This window comes from Oryctolagus cuniculus, chromosome 1 (assembly GCF_964237555.1).
Source record: "Oryctolagus cuniculus chromosome 1, mOryCun1.1, whole genome shotgun sequence".
NCBI classification, from domain to species: Eukaryota; Metazoa; Chordata; class Mammalia; order Lagomorpha; family Leporidae; genus Oryctolagus; species Oryctolagus cuniculus.
Window position 1 is genome coordinate 231,125,636 of NC_091432.1, and position 14,674 is coordinate 231,140,309.

Consider the following 14,674-nt stretch of genomic DNA (forward strand, 5'->3'; position numbering starts at 1 on the left):
ACAGAGAGAAAGGTCTTCCTTCCATTGGTTCACCCCCAAAATGGCCACTACAGCCGGAGCTGCTCCAATTCAAAGCCAGGAGCCAGGTGCTTCTCCTGGTCTCCCATGGGGTGCAGGGCCCAAGCACTTGGGCCATCCTCCACTGCACCCCCGGGCCACAGCAGAGAGCTGGCCTGGAAGAGGGGCAACCGGGACTAGAACCCAGCACCCATATGGGATGCTGGCACCGCAGGCGGAGGATTAACCTAGTGAGCCACAGCGCCAGCCCCTCAGAATGTTTCTAAGAACTGGTTCTAGCAGGCCTGCCGATTCCGAAAGACACAATCTGCTACAGGAGCTGCCCTGTCCTTGGGAAGTTAAGGACGTCTGAGTGAGTGGTGCTGCCCTGGGCAGTGTGGAGGAGTGGTCTCCAGACTCTGACTGCTCAGCCTTAAGATGCATGAACCCACACTTCCAGCAATAACATTTGTTGTGAGTTAAACACCTGCCTTGTATTAGCATGTGGATTTTACAACAGAGGTGTTTATTTTTCAAGATTAATTTGAAAAGGATGAGGTGAAATCAGCATAGAGAGGTCCTCACATTTTCTCCTCTCTGCTCATGGAGCCGCCAGTACACCCCATTCTGGAGACCCCCAGCTGAGAATGTTCCAAAATGATGTCTCACCTCGCCTAGGAAATCACTCTAAAAGCGTCCCTTCCCGGCAGGAGAAGTGGCCACGCACTCCCAGAGGAAGAGGAGTGCGCGGCTCCAGCCCCTGAGGGCCCTCGGGGTCGCTGTGAAACTTAGCTGCCTCCTTCGTCTTGCAGGGAGGTCACCCGGTCTCTGAAAGACTTCTCCTCCAGCAAGAGGATGAACACTGGAGAGAAGGTGAGTCACGCCGGTGTTCAGCGCCCTGTCTACACCTGGGACAGGGCACGTGCCTCCTTGCCACACAGCTAGTGAGTCTCAGGTCATAGTCCTCTCTTCAGTTAACGCCATTTTGTCTTGCTTTTACATTGAAGACTCTGATGCGGAGCTCCCAACTTACTTTATAGAATTTTTTGTTTCTCTGACGGTTACTGTTTTGACTCATTTTTTTAAGCCAGAAGAACCATGAGAGATCACAGTTGCTGGTTCAAGGCCACGCAGGCCAGGGCTTGACTGAGGCCAGAACCAGGAGGCAGGGACTCGAGCTGGGTCCCCCACGAGGATGGCAGGAAGACGGCTGCTTGAGCCATTACTTGCTGCCTTCCAGGTCTGCATTCACAGGAAGCTGGACTTAGGAGCTGGCAGCAGACTGAACCCAGTCCCTCCAGTGTGGGACGTGGGTGCCCACTGCTGGGCCAAACAGGTGCCCCTCCGTGGAGCTTAACGTGTAGCACAGAAGCCAGGCAGAGTAGCCATTCCCATAGGCTGGGTTCCCGCTATTTCAGAGGCTCATCGGGTGGGGTGGGTACACAAAGCAGAGGCACCTAATTAGGAAGGGGGCCAGGCCCGGGCCGAGACAACAGAATAGGGTGTGTGTGTGTGTGTGTGTGCGCCCTGCATCCAGCAATGCTTGGTGTGTGTGTGTGTGTGTGTGTGTGTGCGTGTGTGAGACCCACAGACCCGCCTGTCAGGATACGGAGTGCGGCCTTCTGTAGCCCTCTTGGCTTCCTGCCGTCTGCACGGCTGCACCTTCTCTGCTATGATGGGATGAAGCGCAGCACCGTGACTGCCTGAGCCAGGTGTGCAGAGAGGCGGAGTGTAGAGGAAAATGCTTTCTTCTTGACAAGAACCTCGTTCTCAGTAACTCCCTGGTCCAGTGAGCCTAGAATAAAGCGTGACTGCCAGACCCCCCGAGTCAGTGCCCCACCTGAAGATCATGCGTTTACACCGTGACTCTCTGAGACCGAGGCCTGGAAATCTAAACACACGCGACCTTGTGCTTACCAGACTCAGGTCGACTGGCAGAGCGTGCACGCGGCACGGGCGGTGCCGGCTGGTGCTCGGCGCTGGGCCTGCCGCCGTGCGACGCCTGTCAGGGCCTTCCGTTTGCCTTGCAGACCACCATGCGGGACCTGTCCCAGATGCTGAAGAAGATGCCGCAGTACCAGAAGGAGCTCAGCAAGGTGTGGCGCGTCATGAGTGACAGCGACGGGCACTGCCGGCCCCACTGCCGCAGCCGCGCCGTCGACCCGGATCTGTGGTCCCCTGAACTTCATTAGGAAGAAAGAATGAGCGTGTGGACAGGCCGTCAGTTTTCCCGTCACTTTCTCTTTTCCTGTCACTCATTCTGCTGTTCCCCGCTGTTGGTGGGAGGCCCCTCTGCAGGGCTGCTGGAGTGTCCTCATGGCATGGCCATGGCTTCCTCAGAGCGAGTGAGCTGGGGAGGGGCAGGAGGTCACCACGCCGTTCATGTCCCCACCTTGGGCACCACGCGCCTTCCCTTCCCCCACAGCTTTGTGAGAGACAAGTCACTGGGTCCCGCTCCCACACAGAGTTCCCCACCCAGCCGCCCCTAAAAGGACTTCTCCTTCCTCTCCATTCTTTCAGAATGTGGTTTGGCCTTCTCCTGAGATGGAACGTTTTCTCCCTTGGGGTGCGCGTGTGCCTGCTTTGACATGTTTAATCTCCTTCCCGAGCCCAGACACTTCTCAGCACTAGTACAGTGTTCTGTATGCAGTAGGTGCTCAGTAGATGCTGCATGAATCCGTGAGGAATTCCTTGACAGCCACCTCTGTTGCACTTTTCCCTAGTATTCAACCCACCTGCACCTTGCTGAGGACTGCATGAAGCACTACCAAGGCACCGTAGATAAACTCTGCCGAGTGGAGCAGGTAGGACTTCCGCCGCCGCCTTCTTTTTTTTTTTTTAAGATTTATTTTATTATTTGAAAGGCAGTGTTGCAGAGGGAGAGAAGCAGAGAGAAAGAGAGATCTTCCATCTGCTGGTTAACTCCCCAAATGTCTGCATGGCCGGAGCTGGGCCGATCTGAAGCCAGGAGCCAGGAGCTTCTTCCGGGTCTCTCACATGGGTGCAGGGACCCAGGGACTTGGGCCGACTTCCACTGCTTTTCCAGGCCATAACAGAGAGCTGGACTAGAAGAAGAGCAGCCGGGACTTGAATTGGTGCCCTTATGGGATGCCGGCACTGCAGGCAGGGCTTTAACCCACTGCGCCACAGTGCCCACCCCTCACCTTCTCCTTTTGCTGTGGCAATTCTGCTGTGCCTGGTAACCCAGTCACATTCGTTTTAATGTTAATTTACCTACTGATTCTCATCTACTTAAAAGGCAGAGCAACAGAGAGAGAGAGAGAGAGAGAGAGAGAGAGACACCTTGCACCTGCTGGTTCACTCCCCAGGTGCCTGCCACAGCCATGGCTGGGTCAGGCTGAAGCTCCTCCGGGCCTCCCACGTGGGAGGGAGGGGCCCAAGCACTTGCACCATCACGTGCTACCTCCCGGGACGCAGATTGGCAGGATGCTGGATGGGAAGTGGGGGTGCTGGGGTTACAAACTGGAACTCTAGGAGGGAATGTGGGCGTTGCAAGTGTTGCCTTAACACACTGTGCCACAACACCTACCACCCCTTCCCCCAGTCATATTCGGACACCTGACCTTGACTGCCCTGCAGAGTCACAGGAAATAGAGACAGGAGAGCCTGCTGTACCACGTGATCTCAACCCTCTGGAGCCTGTGCAGTGCCGCTCGGGGTGGTGGGGACTAGGCTGGTGTGAATGCTGCACGGGCTGAGTTTTCCCAAAGTCTGATTTCCCAGGTGCGCCCAGAGAGGGATGTGGGGAGTTCTGAAGCTTACACCCAGAGGGCTGGCTGAATTCTATGTGCCGAATATTCTCCTCCTGCTGTGGCCAGAGCAGCTGTACAGACTTGGGCCAGGAGGGGATAGTGCCCAGGGGTCGGACACGCTCCCTAGGCCTCCTTCACACTTAGCACCGGAAGTTGGGGGTTTGGGATTGGAGCTCTGTCCCTGTCCCTAATGTGTTTGAGGTGCCTGTTGGTCTCTCCTTTGTTTTCCTCATCTGCTTTTGCACATTGCTGGCACGTTTTTCAGGGTGTTGTGTGGAATCCCTCATCCTGGCCCTCCATCCTTTTAGTATGACAGCATGCTAAAGCACGGGCCAGCTTCTGAGGGGGGAGAGGGCGTCCAAGCTCCCGAAGCCTCAGCAGAGTCCCTTTTCACAGGAAAACCCTGTTCTCGGGCTTGTGGTTTTCTCACAGGAGAAAACTCCGTTTTCAGTGTGAAGCTAAGACTGAAGCTCTGGCTTCGTGGGCAGCCTCCGTGTAGGTTTGCAGGCCCTGCTCTGTGTTGCTGTGTTGCCAGGGAAGGAGCCCTGCTAACCTCGGTTGGTTACAGACGATCCTGGCGAGCATGTCCTCTCTGAGCGAAAGGGCACCTGAGTGAGTAGGGATGCAGGTGGAGATCAGACTCCAGAAGCCTGACATTCCTTGGGCGCGCTCAAAGCTGTGCTGGAACTGCTGTCAGAATCTGTGCTGTCCAGGCTGGTGTAGGACCAAGAGGCGAAAGGGCCCATGGGAAATGTCAGCTTCCCCTAGACCCAGGAAAGGCCGTGAACTTGAGCTCATAAAGTGTGTGCTCCTGGGGCCTTGTGAGCAATAGGCTTCCCCAGCCAACTCGTAGGACCTGCAGAGGATCCTGGTTGTAGCCATGGGTCCCTGGGCACAAGAATGAAGGGTTCCTGGTTTGCTGGACCAGCCTGCTGCCCACTCGGACCCACGTCTGGCCTGAGGCGTGAAGTAGGGCCGGGCGGTTGTGCTCCTTTCAGTCTCCTTCATTTCCTCCTCCATCTCCTGGAATTCTTATTTACAAGTTTAGGAGCCTTTCCCCCCTCCCCCCTTGTCAAATAGATGAAAATCAGACTAAAACCATGGAGTACTTAGGACTCAAAATATCAAGGCTGTTCATGCCAAGGAAAGCAGAGTGAAAAGAATCTAGCCACGTGAAGTGTGTGCTTTTAAGCCCTGACCCTTGAGCACAGCCTTGTACCCCCAGGGGACTACAAGCCAGAGTCTCCCTGAGGAGCTGGCACAGGCACACTGACCCTCACCTGCAGGGAGCAGGATGGCAGGTGTCTGGTTTCTGGTTGGAAAATGGCAGCCTGGGCTTTCACCTGTGCCCACTGTTGCAGTAGGAAGTGGAGCCGCAAGCACTCCTGCCGACTGCCATGTGCCTAGAGAGCAGCACCTGTTACTACCCTCTCGGCCAAGCAAAAATCCCAGACTCTTTTTTTTTTTTTAAGATTTTATTTATTTATTTGAGAGGTAGAGTTACAGACAGTGAGAGAGACAGACAGAAAGGTCTTCCTTCCATTTGTTCACTCCCCAAATGGCCATATCGGCTGGAGCTGCGCTGATCTGAAGCCAGGAGCCGGGAGCTTCTTCCTGGTCTCCCATGCAGATGCAGGGGCCCAAGCACTTGTGCCATCTGCTACGGCTTTCCCAGGCCATAGCAGAGAAGAGGAGCAGCCGGGACTAGAACTGGTACCCATACGGGATGCCGGTGCCACAGGCGGAGGATTAACCTACTGTGCCACAGTGCTGGCCTCAATTCCAGATGTTTATGGATCATGAATTTTCTAAGAGCCACTGTCACCAGAAATAGGGCCAACAGGGGTGTTTCCTACAGGACCTGGCCATGGGCACAGATGCCGAGGGGGAGAAGATCAAGGACCCCATGAGAGCCATCGTCCCCATTCTGCTGGACGCAAACGTCAGCACTTACGACAAAATCCGCATCATCCTCCTGTACATCTTCTTGAAGAATGGTAGGAATGGCGGGAGAGGGGAGAGGGCGGGGAGTCGTCTGAGAGGTGTGCAAGGGGAGGAGAATGGAGATCCCAGGGGCTCCTCCTGTTCTGGGAAATGCAGGACCTCTCGGGGGCGGACTGTCGAGTCTGCGAATGGGGTGAGCACAGAAGGCGCCAGGGCTGGGCCAGCAGCCAGGAACTCCAGCTGGGTCTCCCACATGGTGGCAGGGACCCAAGTACTTGGGCCATCACCTGCTGCTCCCGGGTGCATTAGCGGGAAGCTGGATTGGAAGTGGAGTCTCCACCTAGGGCTGCATCCCGGGCACTCTGACACGGAGGCGTAACCTACCCTAACTTATAGCACGTTTGTAGTTTCTGCATTTAAAGCACTGAGGTCTACCCATCCGTTGTCCAGGAGCACCCACCGTGTAAAAGATGGTAGTGAGGTGCTCTTGTGCGACCTAAACTGACACAGGGCGGGGTGGGCAGGGCTGGTGAGCAGTGGGGCACAGGTGAACTTGCAGCTGCAGGAGGCAGTTGCTAATGGTCATCACAGGACAGAGTGGCCTGAGCAGAACTGGAGCCCTTGCTTCCTCCTTGCCTCAAGGCAGGTTGACGGGTGAACGATGAGTCCACTGAGTGCGAGGATGGGGGAGGTGGCCACCCGCTTGCACAGGAGCTGTGATGTGGGGTGGGGTCTGGTGGCAGTGTCTCGTGCTCACAGGTATCACTGAGGAGAACCTCAACAAGCTGATCCAGCACGCCCAGATCCCCCCGGACGACAGCGAGATCATCACCAACATGGCGCACCTGGGCGTGCCCATTGTCACTGACGTGAGGGCTGGCTGTGTGGGTGGGAGGGCCGGGAGGGGTGCTGCATGTCCTGCTACTCCTGCCCTCACTGACCAGCACACAGCACCCAGCACTGAGAGAGGACAGGTGAAATCAGAGAGAGGCACGTGGATGCACACAGTCCTGGTCCAGTTGGGAACAGGTCGAGGCAGGTGGGTTTGCCACCCCTGAGCTTTCTGCATGGAGCTGTCCAGGACCCAGTCAGGCAGGTTGTCTGGGGGGCCAGACCACACGATGTGCTCTGGGGGAGGCTGGGCAGGGCCGAGCCTCCAGGGCCCTTCGAGAACCCTCTGCCGCGACCTGTGTGCTCCTGTCCACAGTGAGCTAACCACAGACTCCCTGTGGGACGGTGAAGACAGAAGCTCCTTCCTTTGCCACCAACCGTAGGCCCCTAACTGGCAGGAATTTGACTTAGAGCCTTGTCCTCCAGAGGGATCCAGCTGATAACAGCAGTGATTCAGTGCAGCCTGTGCAGTTGAAATGAAATCGAGGAATAAGTCGCCCCTAAAGTAGTATTTTCCCCTATAATAAACAGCAAACTGCTTTTTTTAACTCCTCAGATTTTTTTTCATTTTTTTGGAAAGGGAACTCTTGTTACTATTTGACCCACATTTGTCGTTTTTCATTAAGAATCAAGTTTGCTCCAGGTTCCTAAACCCAGGACATTCGGGGCTGTTCAGAGGCAGCCACCCCCTTAGCTCGTGTTTTCCAGGGCTGACATCGCAGGGGTCCTTGGGAGAGTTCCCAGAGGCGGCAGGGGTCAGCATGGCCCAGGAGGCCCTGACGCAGCGTCTAACTGTGTGTGTGTGTTTCCTTTCAGTCCACATTGCGCCGCAGGAGCAAGCCCGAGCGGAAGGAGCGCATCAGTGAGCAGACCTACCAGCTCTCACGATGGACCCCGATTATTAAAGACATCATGGAGGTCAGTTGGTGGGGGAGGGAGCCAGGCCATGGCTCCTCCCTGGGTGCCCAGGTGCACCCCAATTCACCTGCCCTCAGGTGGCAATGACACCTGCAGGTTCTCCCCTTGAGGATTTCACCAAGGGCTGTGGTGACGCCACACAGCACGTCCCGGCTGGGCATGGCAAGGCCTCTGGAGTGTGACTGTGGCTTGCACCTGCCTTCCCCCACAGGTCCCCTCCCAAGCCAGCCACACACCAGCAAAGCAGACTCCTGCTCTTCTGCTCAAGCCATGGCCTTGCCTGGAATGTTCTCACTGTTCTTTGCCTCCTGAGTTCCACTTTTCTTCGCAGTCCCCATCTGGTCTCAGTGTTCCCGTACTCTGCCCCACCTGTCTCACACCCAGTACCGTGTGGAGGCTCGTCTGAGCTCGTGGGGGGGGGGGGGGGGCTCGGCGTCTGCAGTTGTCTGTTCATGCAGTGACCCTGTCCCCTTGACTGCCCTGTCCTCTGACACACAGCCTTGTGTGTAGCCAGAGAGCCATGTTTGTTGGCTGTAAGTCTGTGTCAGGGTGGACATCACAGAGCGCCTCCTTGCAGAGGGAAGAGATTTGGCCTAGAATCCTGTACTGCGAGAGCTTTGGGATTAGGCTCAGAGATCTGCCCAAGCTGCCTGCAGACAGGCGGGCAGAACTGAGTGCAGAGGATGGCGGGACTGGCCCACAGTCCCTTAGCTGGTGTGCAGCAGCCCAGGTGCTCCCACCGAATTGCACAGTAAAATAAATAATTTTACATATATAGGGTGACTCAGCTTCCTATTTTTAAAACCTGTAGACCTAAAGGATGGGTAGACATGAAACAACTAGAAAATAATGCATTTTATTTTTGCTTGGTGCCACAGATAGGACCAGCCCCTCTGTCTCATTCCCTCTTTTGTTCTCTGCCACCTTTTCCTCCCCGTCCTCCCCACCCTCTAAAGAGAGATAGCTGTTAGAAGGACTGTGGGTCTGCAGGCAGCGGAGGTGGGTAGCTGGAACCCACCCACCAGATAATTAGGCCCTTGGAAGGGGGGGGCGAGGCACTGGGGCGGGAGAGCGCTGCCTGTGCCCGGCCCCTTCGCCAGTGCAGACGCCGGGATTTAGGGACTGCTGCAGCCCTTGAGACTCACCTGGGTGACAGAAAAGAAGCAGGAGAAACGTTGTCAACCTAAAGAGCACACTGTACAAACTTGGGTAGTGTGACAGCCAGGGACAGGGCGTGCCGGAGCACCGCGCCAGGCCCAGCAGCGGGAGCCGACGGAGGAGCTCTGTTGCAAACCAGGCCTCGCCTTTTGCTAACTGACTTGTTCTCTTGCGTTGGTTCCCGTCAGCCTCTTTCAGACAGACAGCGGACACAGCCTCTGTCTCTTCTTTCTAGGATACAATCGAGGACAAACTTGACACCAAGCACTACCCTTACATCTCCACTCGCTCCTCTGCCTCCTTCAGCACCACTGCTGTCAGGTAGGTGGAATCCCCAGCGGCGGGGGCAGCAGGGACAGCCGTGTCGGGTTGGATGTCAGCTCCGTGGTGGCTCTGCCGTGGGGCGCTGGGACCCCCGAGAGCCCTCCCCCCTTTCTCATCAGTCAGTGCAGTCCGCGTTCTTCCCACTGCACACAGCCCTTCTCCCTCTGCTTTGCTCGGGCCTCGTTCCTCTTCACCTGCTCTGCCTCAGGCCTTTGCACTGGCTTTTCACAGCCTGGAATGATGTCGCCAGATACATCCACGTGGCGGCCTGCCTCTCACCTCCTGAGGTCTTTAGTCAACGCTGCTTCTCTGACCTTCCCTAGTCACTCTGTTTAACATCAGCGGTCCACAGCAGCTGCATTCATAATAGCCCAAGTTTGGGAATAGCCCCGTCACCCATCCACTGATGAGTGGATAAGCAAAATGTGTGTCCATGGTGGCTTCTGAGACCAGGCGGGTGGACACATGAGCTGCAGAGGGCAGCGCAGGCGCAGGTCCCTGCACAGCTCCCAGGGCTGACATCCTTGGGCCGTGCACCTCTGTCCGTCTTTTCATGCCCTCCCCACCCGTCCCGTCTCTACTCCTCCTCTTCCTGTCTTTGCTCTGGCCTTTGCCTGGGCCAGAGGCCTGAGCCAGCATCTGTGGTGTTAGCATCGCCTCTGGTGGTGGCAGAGTGTTTGTTGCCAAGTAGTGCCACAGCCAGGCTGAGCGCCCACAGCGGGAGACAGATGGCTTCGCAAGGAAGCAGACTGGGAGAGGCTCCGTGTGGGCCTGGACAGTCCCCTGGGCCCTCCAGATTTGGAAGGTGACTGAGGCTGGCATACATCAGGAAGGAGGGCAGAGCATTTCAGTGCCCGGAGGAGACTGGCTCCCTTTGTTTTATAAAGATTATTTTACTTATTTGAGAGTTACAGAGAGAGGTAGAGATAGAAAGATCTTCCATCTGCTGGTTCACTCCCCAAACGGCTACAACTGCTGGAGCTGAGCCAATCCAAAGCCAGAAGCCAGGCGCTTCTTCCAGGTCTCCCACATGGGTGCAGGGGCCCAAGGACTTGGGCCGTCCTTCGCTGCTTTCCCAGACATATTAGCAGGGAGCTGAATCAGAAGTGGAGCAGCTGGGACTTGAACCGGCACCCACGCACCCACATGGAGTGGCTGCACCGCAGGCTGGGGCTTTAACCCACTGCACCACAGCGCTGGCCCCTCCCTTTGTTGTACTTTGCCATTTTCCTCACCTGGAAGGAACCTGCTCTCACTGCTCCACCCCTGCAGAGCCGTCACCCCTGGCTCCGCCGGAGGCTTTTACCCTTGCTGCCTGCGCGGGGCTCCATGACCTCCTCTGGGCTCAGCCCCAGGGCTCTGAACTCTGCTTCATCGTGGCACAGCTCGGAGCAGCCTCTGTCCCTTCCGCCCATGAGACTCAGTGAGCAAGGACTGTCTCTCGGAATGCGGTGTGGGGAGGCCCCGCCCACACGAGGCTCTCACGCAGTGCACATCTGTGCAGACCTCAGGTTTTGTCCCCACTGCCCGCTGCCAGCAGTGTCCCAGACAAGTTCAGAGACACACATGGCCTGGAGTGGACGCCTGAGCGAACCTCGTGATGTGTTAGAGCCGAGCGAGGCTGGCTGCTGCCCGCGTGTTTCCGAGAGGGCGACGAGGTCACGGCACAGGCGCTCACAGCGACTCTGCCAGTAGCCCAACTGCTTAAAAATGGGCTCGCAGCTTAATTCAGCCCACGCTCACTAAATGCTGGCGTGTTCTCGGCACGGGTGTGCCGGTGAGCGTGTGGTCAAACCACCGGGTGTGGAGGGGTGTGTGATGTGGACAAACGTAACTAACCTCTCTCTCTCTCTCTCCCTCCCTCCCCTTCCTCCTCCATCTCTCCCCCTCCCGCCCTCCCTTCCTCTCTCTCTCCCTTTCCCCCTCCATCTCTCCCTCTCCCTCTCCCTCTCTCCCTCCATCTCTCCCCCTCCCTCTGTCTCTCCCTTTCCCCCTCCATCTCTCCCTCTCCCTTTCTATATCTCTCCCTCCATCTCTCCCCCTCCCTCTCTCCCCCTCCCTCTCTCTCTCCCTTTCCCCCTCCATCTCTCCCTCTCCCTCTCTCTCTCCCTCCCTCTCTCCCCTTCCCTCTCTCCCCCTCCCTCTCTTTCTCCCCTTCCCCCTCCACCTTTCCCTCTCCCTCTCCAGTGCCCGCTATGGACATTGGCACAAGAATAAGGCCCCTGGGGAGTACCGCAGTGGCCCCCGCCTCATTATTTTCATCCTTGGGGGCGTGAGCCTGAACGAGATGCGCTGTGCTTACGAGGTGACCCAAGCCAGCGGGAAGTGGGAGGTGCTGATAGGTGAGTAGGGCCGCACTTCCAGAGGAAGGAGCCGCCTCCCCGCACTTCACTGCATTCCACGCTTCAGTGTCGCAGTCGGTCAGCTCCCCACCGCCCCGGCAACACGTACTCCCGCAAAGGCGTGCGGTGAGAAGGGTGTCTCTCATCTCTGGCTGGGAGGCAGCGTCATGAGGTGGGCGGGGCCTGGTGATAGAGTCCAACAGACTCTGGCTCAAATGTATGCTCTGCTGTTGCCAGGTGGGGCCACCGTGAGCAGGTGACTCGGCCTGTCCGGGCCACCATTTCTTCACTGAAAAAAATGGAGTTGTCCACTAAGAGCCTGGACCAGGCCTGGATCAGATTTGCCAGTTTCCTGGCCTGGGGCCTCAGGCCTAGGAGAGGCCCAGTGGATGATGGGAAATCATTGCTCCCGTCCTCTTGTCATCCGAGATGGACGGATGGTGTGTGGGTGGCTAATGCCAGAACGCCGTCAGCCTCACTGCTGGACTCTGTTAAGGGTTCCCCCAACGCGCCACCCTTGCTGGTGTTTCCCATTGGTTCTCCAGAAGAGGGGAAGCCACTGATGGGAGCCGGTTAGCGCAGCAGGAGGTTCCCTCGCTTCTGCCTCAGGGCTGTAGGAGAAGACGAGAGCTGAGAGGCCTGCCTTCTCCGGATGCCTGCCCCTTTGTCCCATCTTCCCCTGGGCCCTTTTGACACTGCTTGGCAGGAGGCTCTCAGGGCCCGGGGCTCTGCCCTCGGGGAACACACTCACACTGTGTAAGGTGTGAGGCCAGGGTTCTTAGGCTGCATTTGGAAAGGGGTGTGAGCTGCACCCTGCCCAGGGCCTAAGGACAGATAGGCTCCTCAGCCATTTATATATGAGCTACCCCTGCCGGGGAGGCCTCTCTGACACCCTGCTCCAAAAGCCCACTACCAGTCATAGCTCCTGGCTCAGTTACTATCTCTATGACAGGTCAGTTTTATACCTCTCATCCAGAGGAGTCAAGTCGCCGTCCGAGTGGGCGAGCTCTGTGGGCCAGTCCATATCGCCGCGCCAGGGTTCACCAAGCTGGCCCTGGGGCTGCCAGCTGCCTTCTCAGTCCCGGGGTCCGCTGGGAGACCACACACCTCCCCCACGCTCCCTCAGCTGCCCTTGTCTGGTCGCCAGCCCTCCCTGTACCGCCTTTGCCTTTGTGTTGATGGGCCCCAGTGGCAAAGCTCTTTGTCCCTGGCCTGCATCTGCGCTGCATGAACGTGCAGAGGCCCTCTGAGCTCAAACGCAGCTTCCCTGGACAGAGGCTGGCGCAGCCGGCCTCCGGGCGTAAACCTTCCTCTTCCCTGGGGGCCTGATTCGAGGCTGCCCGTCGGGAGGTGGAGACCTGGGATAGAAAGGGGCCCGGCAGGTTCACGGAGGGGCCTCGCGCAGACAGCTGATGCCCGCCGTGTGGCCTCACCTGCTTCATGCATGCCAGCCGCCTTGCTGCCTGTGTGCGTGTGCGCACGTGTGTGCGTGTGCGTGAGAGCGTGTGCCTTTGCTTCCTCGTGCCCCATCGGCTGCACGCCCTATAGACCTAAGTTGGCATGCTCCTGTAACGCACCTGTGTTCAAGCAGTCAGCTGGCCTCTGTTCTCCCGCAGGTTCTACTCACATTCTTACTCCCACCAAATTTCTCATGGACCTGAGACACCCCGACTTCAGGGAGTCCTCTAGGGTATCTTTTGAGGATCAGGCTCCAACAATGGAGTGAGAGCCAAAGAAACAAAGTAAAAGCAGCTTATTACAGAAAAGAAACTCTTCCACTCCGAAGGGTTTTCTTTGATTATTCCGTCACTCTTTTTCTTTCTTTTTCCCTTTTGAGTTTATGATTTATTTGATTTTCTTTTAACAAGAAAATGCTTGCAGTTCTTAACACCGATTGAAAATGTGTCCAAGGCTGCCTTCATAACCCTGCCCTAAACCCGCCAGGCTCCTGCCTTGGGCTACACGCCACTCAGAGAGGGAGCTGCGAGTTGAGGGGTGCTTGGGGCACGGTGCCCACACCTGCTGGCTCAGGGTGCATTTGTGGGCACCCACAGAGTATGTGGGGCATCCTGGCTGTGGTGTGGTGCAGGAGCTTCAGAGTGAGGCCAGCAGACAGTCCGGGGAAGGCCACATGCAAGGAGGCAGGCTTCAGGGGAGGTGCCCTTGGACCCTGATCCTGGGGGGTTGACAGGAAGAGCGGGGGGGTCGGAGGTGTGAGCACCTTTTCCTGGTGCTGGAACTTTCTGAGGGACGAACCCCGAGGGGTTGACTGGGTCACAGAGCACCGGGGACTGGGGAGCTGCCGTCTCAGAGGGAAGGCGCCTCCTCGTGCCTCCGTGCAGAAGACACAGCCAGCAGGGCTCTGCTCTTCCAGTCACGGCCCTCATTGCAGTTCTTCCGTGGCTGGCACAGCCCTCTCCCTCTTGGCGAGGCCAGAAGGCCCAGGACAAACCTGCGCATACCCCTGTGTGGCTCCCCACCGAGCGTGTCAGCCAGCCCTGCTGTCTGTCTGGTGGACTCCGTACTGTCCTTGAGAATCCTCCTCTTCCTGCCTCTCCTTTTCCATCCCTCCTGTGTCCGGGGACCTCCCGAGAGGTGTGTGAGCGGCTGGTGCTGCCGAAGCACCCCTCACAGCCTGAGTCCGTCTGCGGCTGGGATGAGGCCACTTTGTGTGCCAGACTGGGAGTGCACTGTGGACGATGGGCCTACAAGTGCCCCGTCTTCCTGCGCACACACGTGGCCCAGTGAATCACGGAGCACGCGTCTCCTGTAAGCAGTGTGGAGAGACCCGGACTTCAGCCTTGCCCCTCTGTGAGCACCTGTGTGACCGCGGGGCCCGGCTCTGGGCCATAGCTGACAAGACCCTGAATCGCGGGGTCCCGGGGCTCCTTGGAGCTCAGACAGTGATTCCCATTGCGCCTCAGACCGTGCAGTGCTAGCACTCTCACTCTGATGAACCCCAGGGCAGTGGCCGTGGGAAGCTCGCTTGCTTATATAAGGAGGGTAGTGCTCCATCCGCACTCTGCAACACCAGGCTACCCTGTTTATCTCCTGCTCTGTTCACTCTCGGCAGTGGAGGCATGCTCCAGGGCGTGGTGAGACAGGATAGGGGCTGGCTCTACACACCCAGGCCTCAGCTCCCTGTAGAAGGCGAGGCCAACAGGTGGGCAGCCCACATGGGTGCTGGCTTGAGTCCCGGCTGCTCCACTTCCAATCCAGCTCCCTGCCAATGCACCTGAGAATGCAGTGAAAGATGGTCCCACACCGAAGTGCAAGACCTGGATGGAGTTCCAGGCTCCTGGCTGTGGCCGGGCCAGCCCTAGTTCT

General features: G+C 57.5%; 1 protein-coding gene across 3 annotated transcripts in view; it reads left to right on the top strand.

Annotated features, from left to right (window-relative positions):
• STXBP1 (syntaxin binding protein 1) overlaps window positions 1–14,674 on the top strand; it is a 68,598-nt gene that overhangs the window by 47,786 nt on the left and 6,138 nt on the right. For 2 of the 3 annotated variants that reach the window (XM_070057122.1, XM_070057127.1), the window contains exons 11-19: window positions 810–870; window positions 2,028–2,093; window positions 2,721–2,801; window positions 5,629–5,767; window positions 6,474–6,583; window positions 7,422–7,523; window positions 8,917–9,002; window positions 11,193–11,347; window positions 12,964–13,089. In XM_070057122.1, the coding sequence (XP_069913223.1) occupies window positions 810–870; window positions 2,028–2,093; window positions 2,721–2,801; window positions 5,629–5,767; window positions 6,474–6,583; window positions 7,422–7,523; window positions 8,917–9,002; window positions 11,193–11,347; window positions 12,964–13,073 (910 nt within the window). In that variant the 3' untranslated portion in view covers window positions 13,074–13,089. The remainder of the gene's footprint in view (window positions 1–809; window positions 871–2,027; window positions 2,094–2,720; window positions 2,802–5,628; window positions 5,768–6,473; window positions 6,584–7,421; window positions 7,524–8,916; window positions 9,003–11,192; window positions 11,348–12,963; window positions 13,090–14,674) is intronic. The other variant, XM_070057125.1, reaches the window with a different exon arrangement.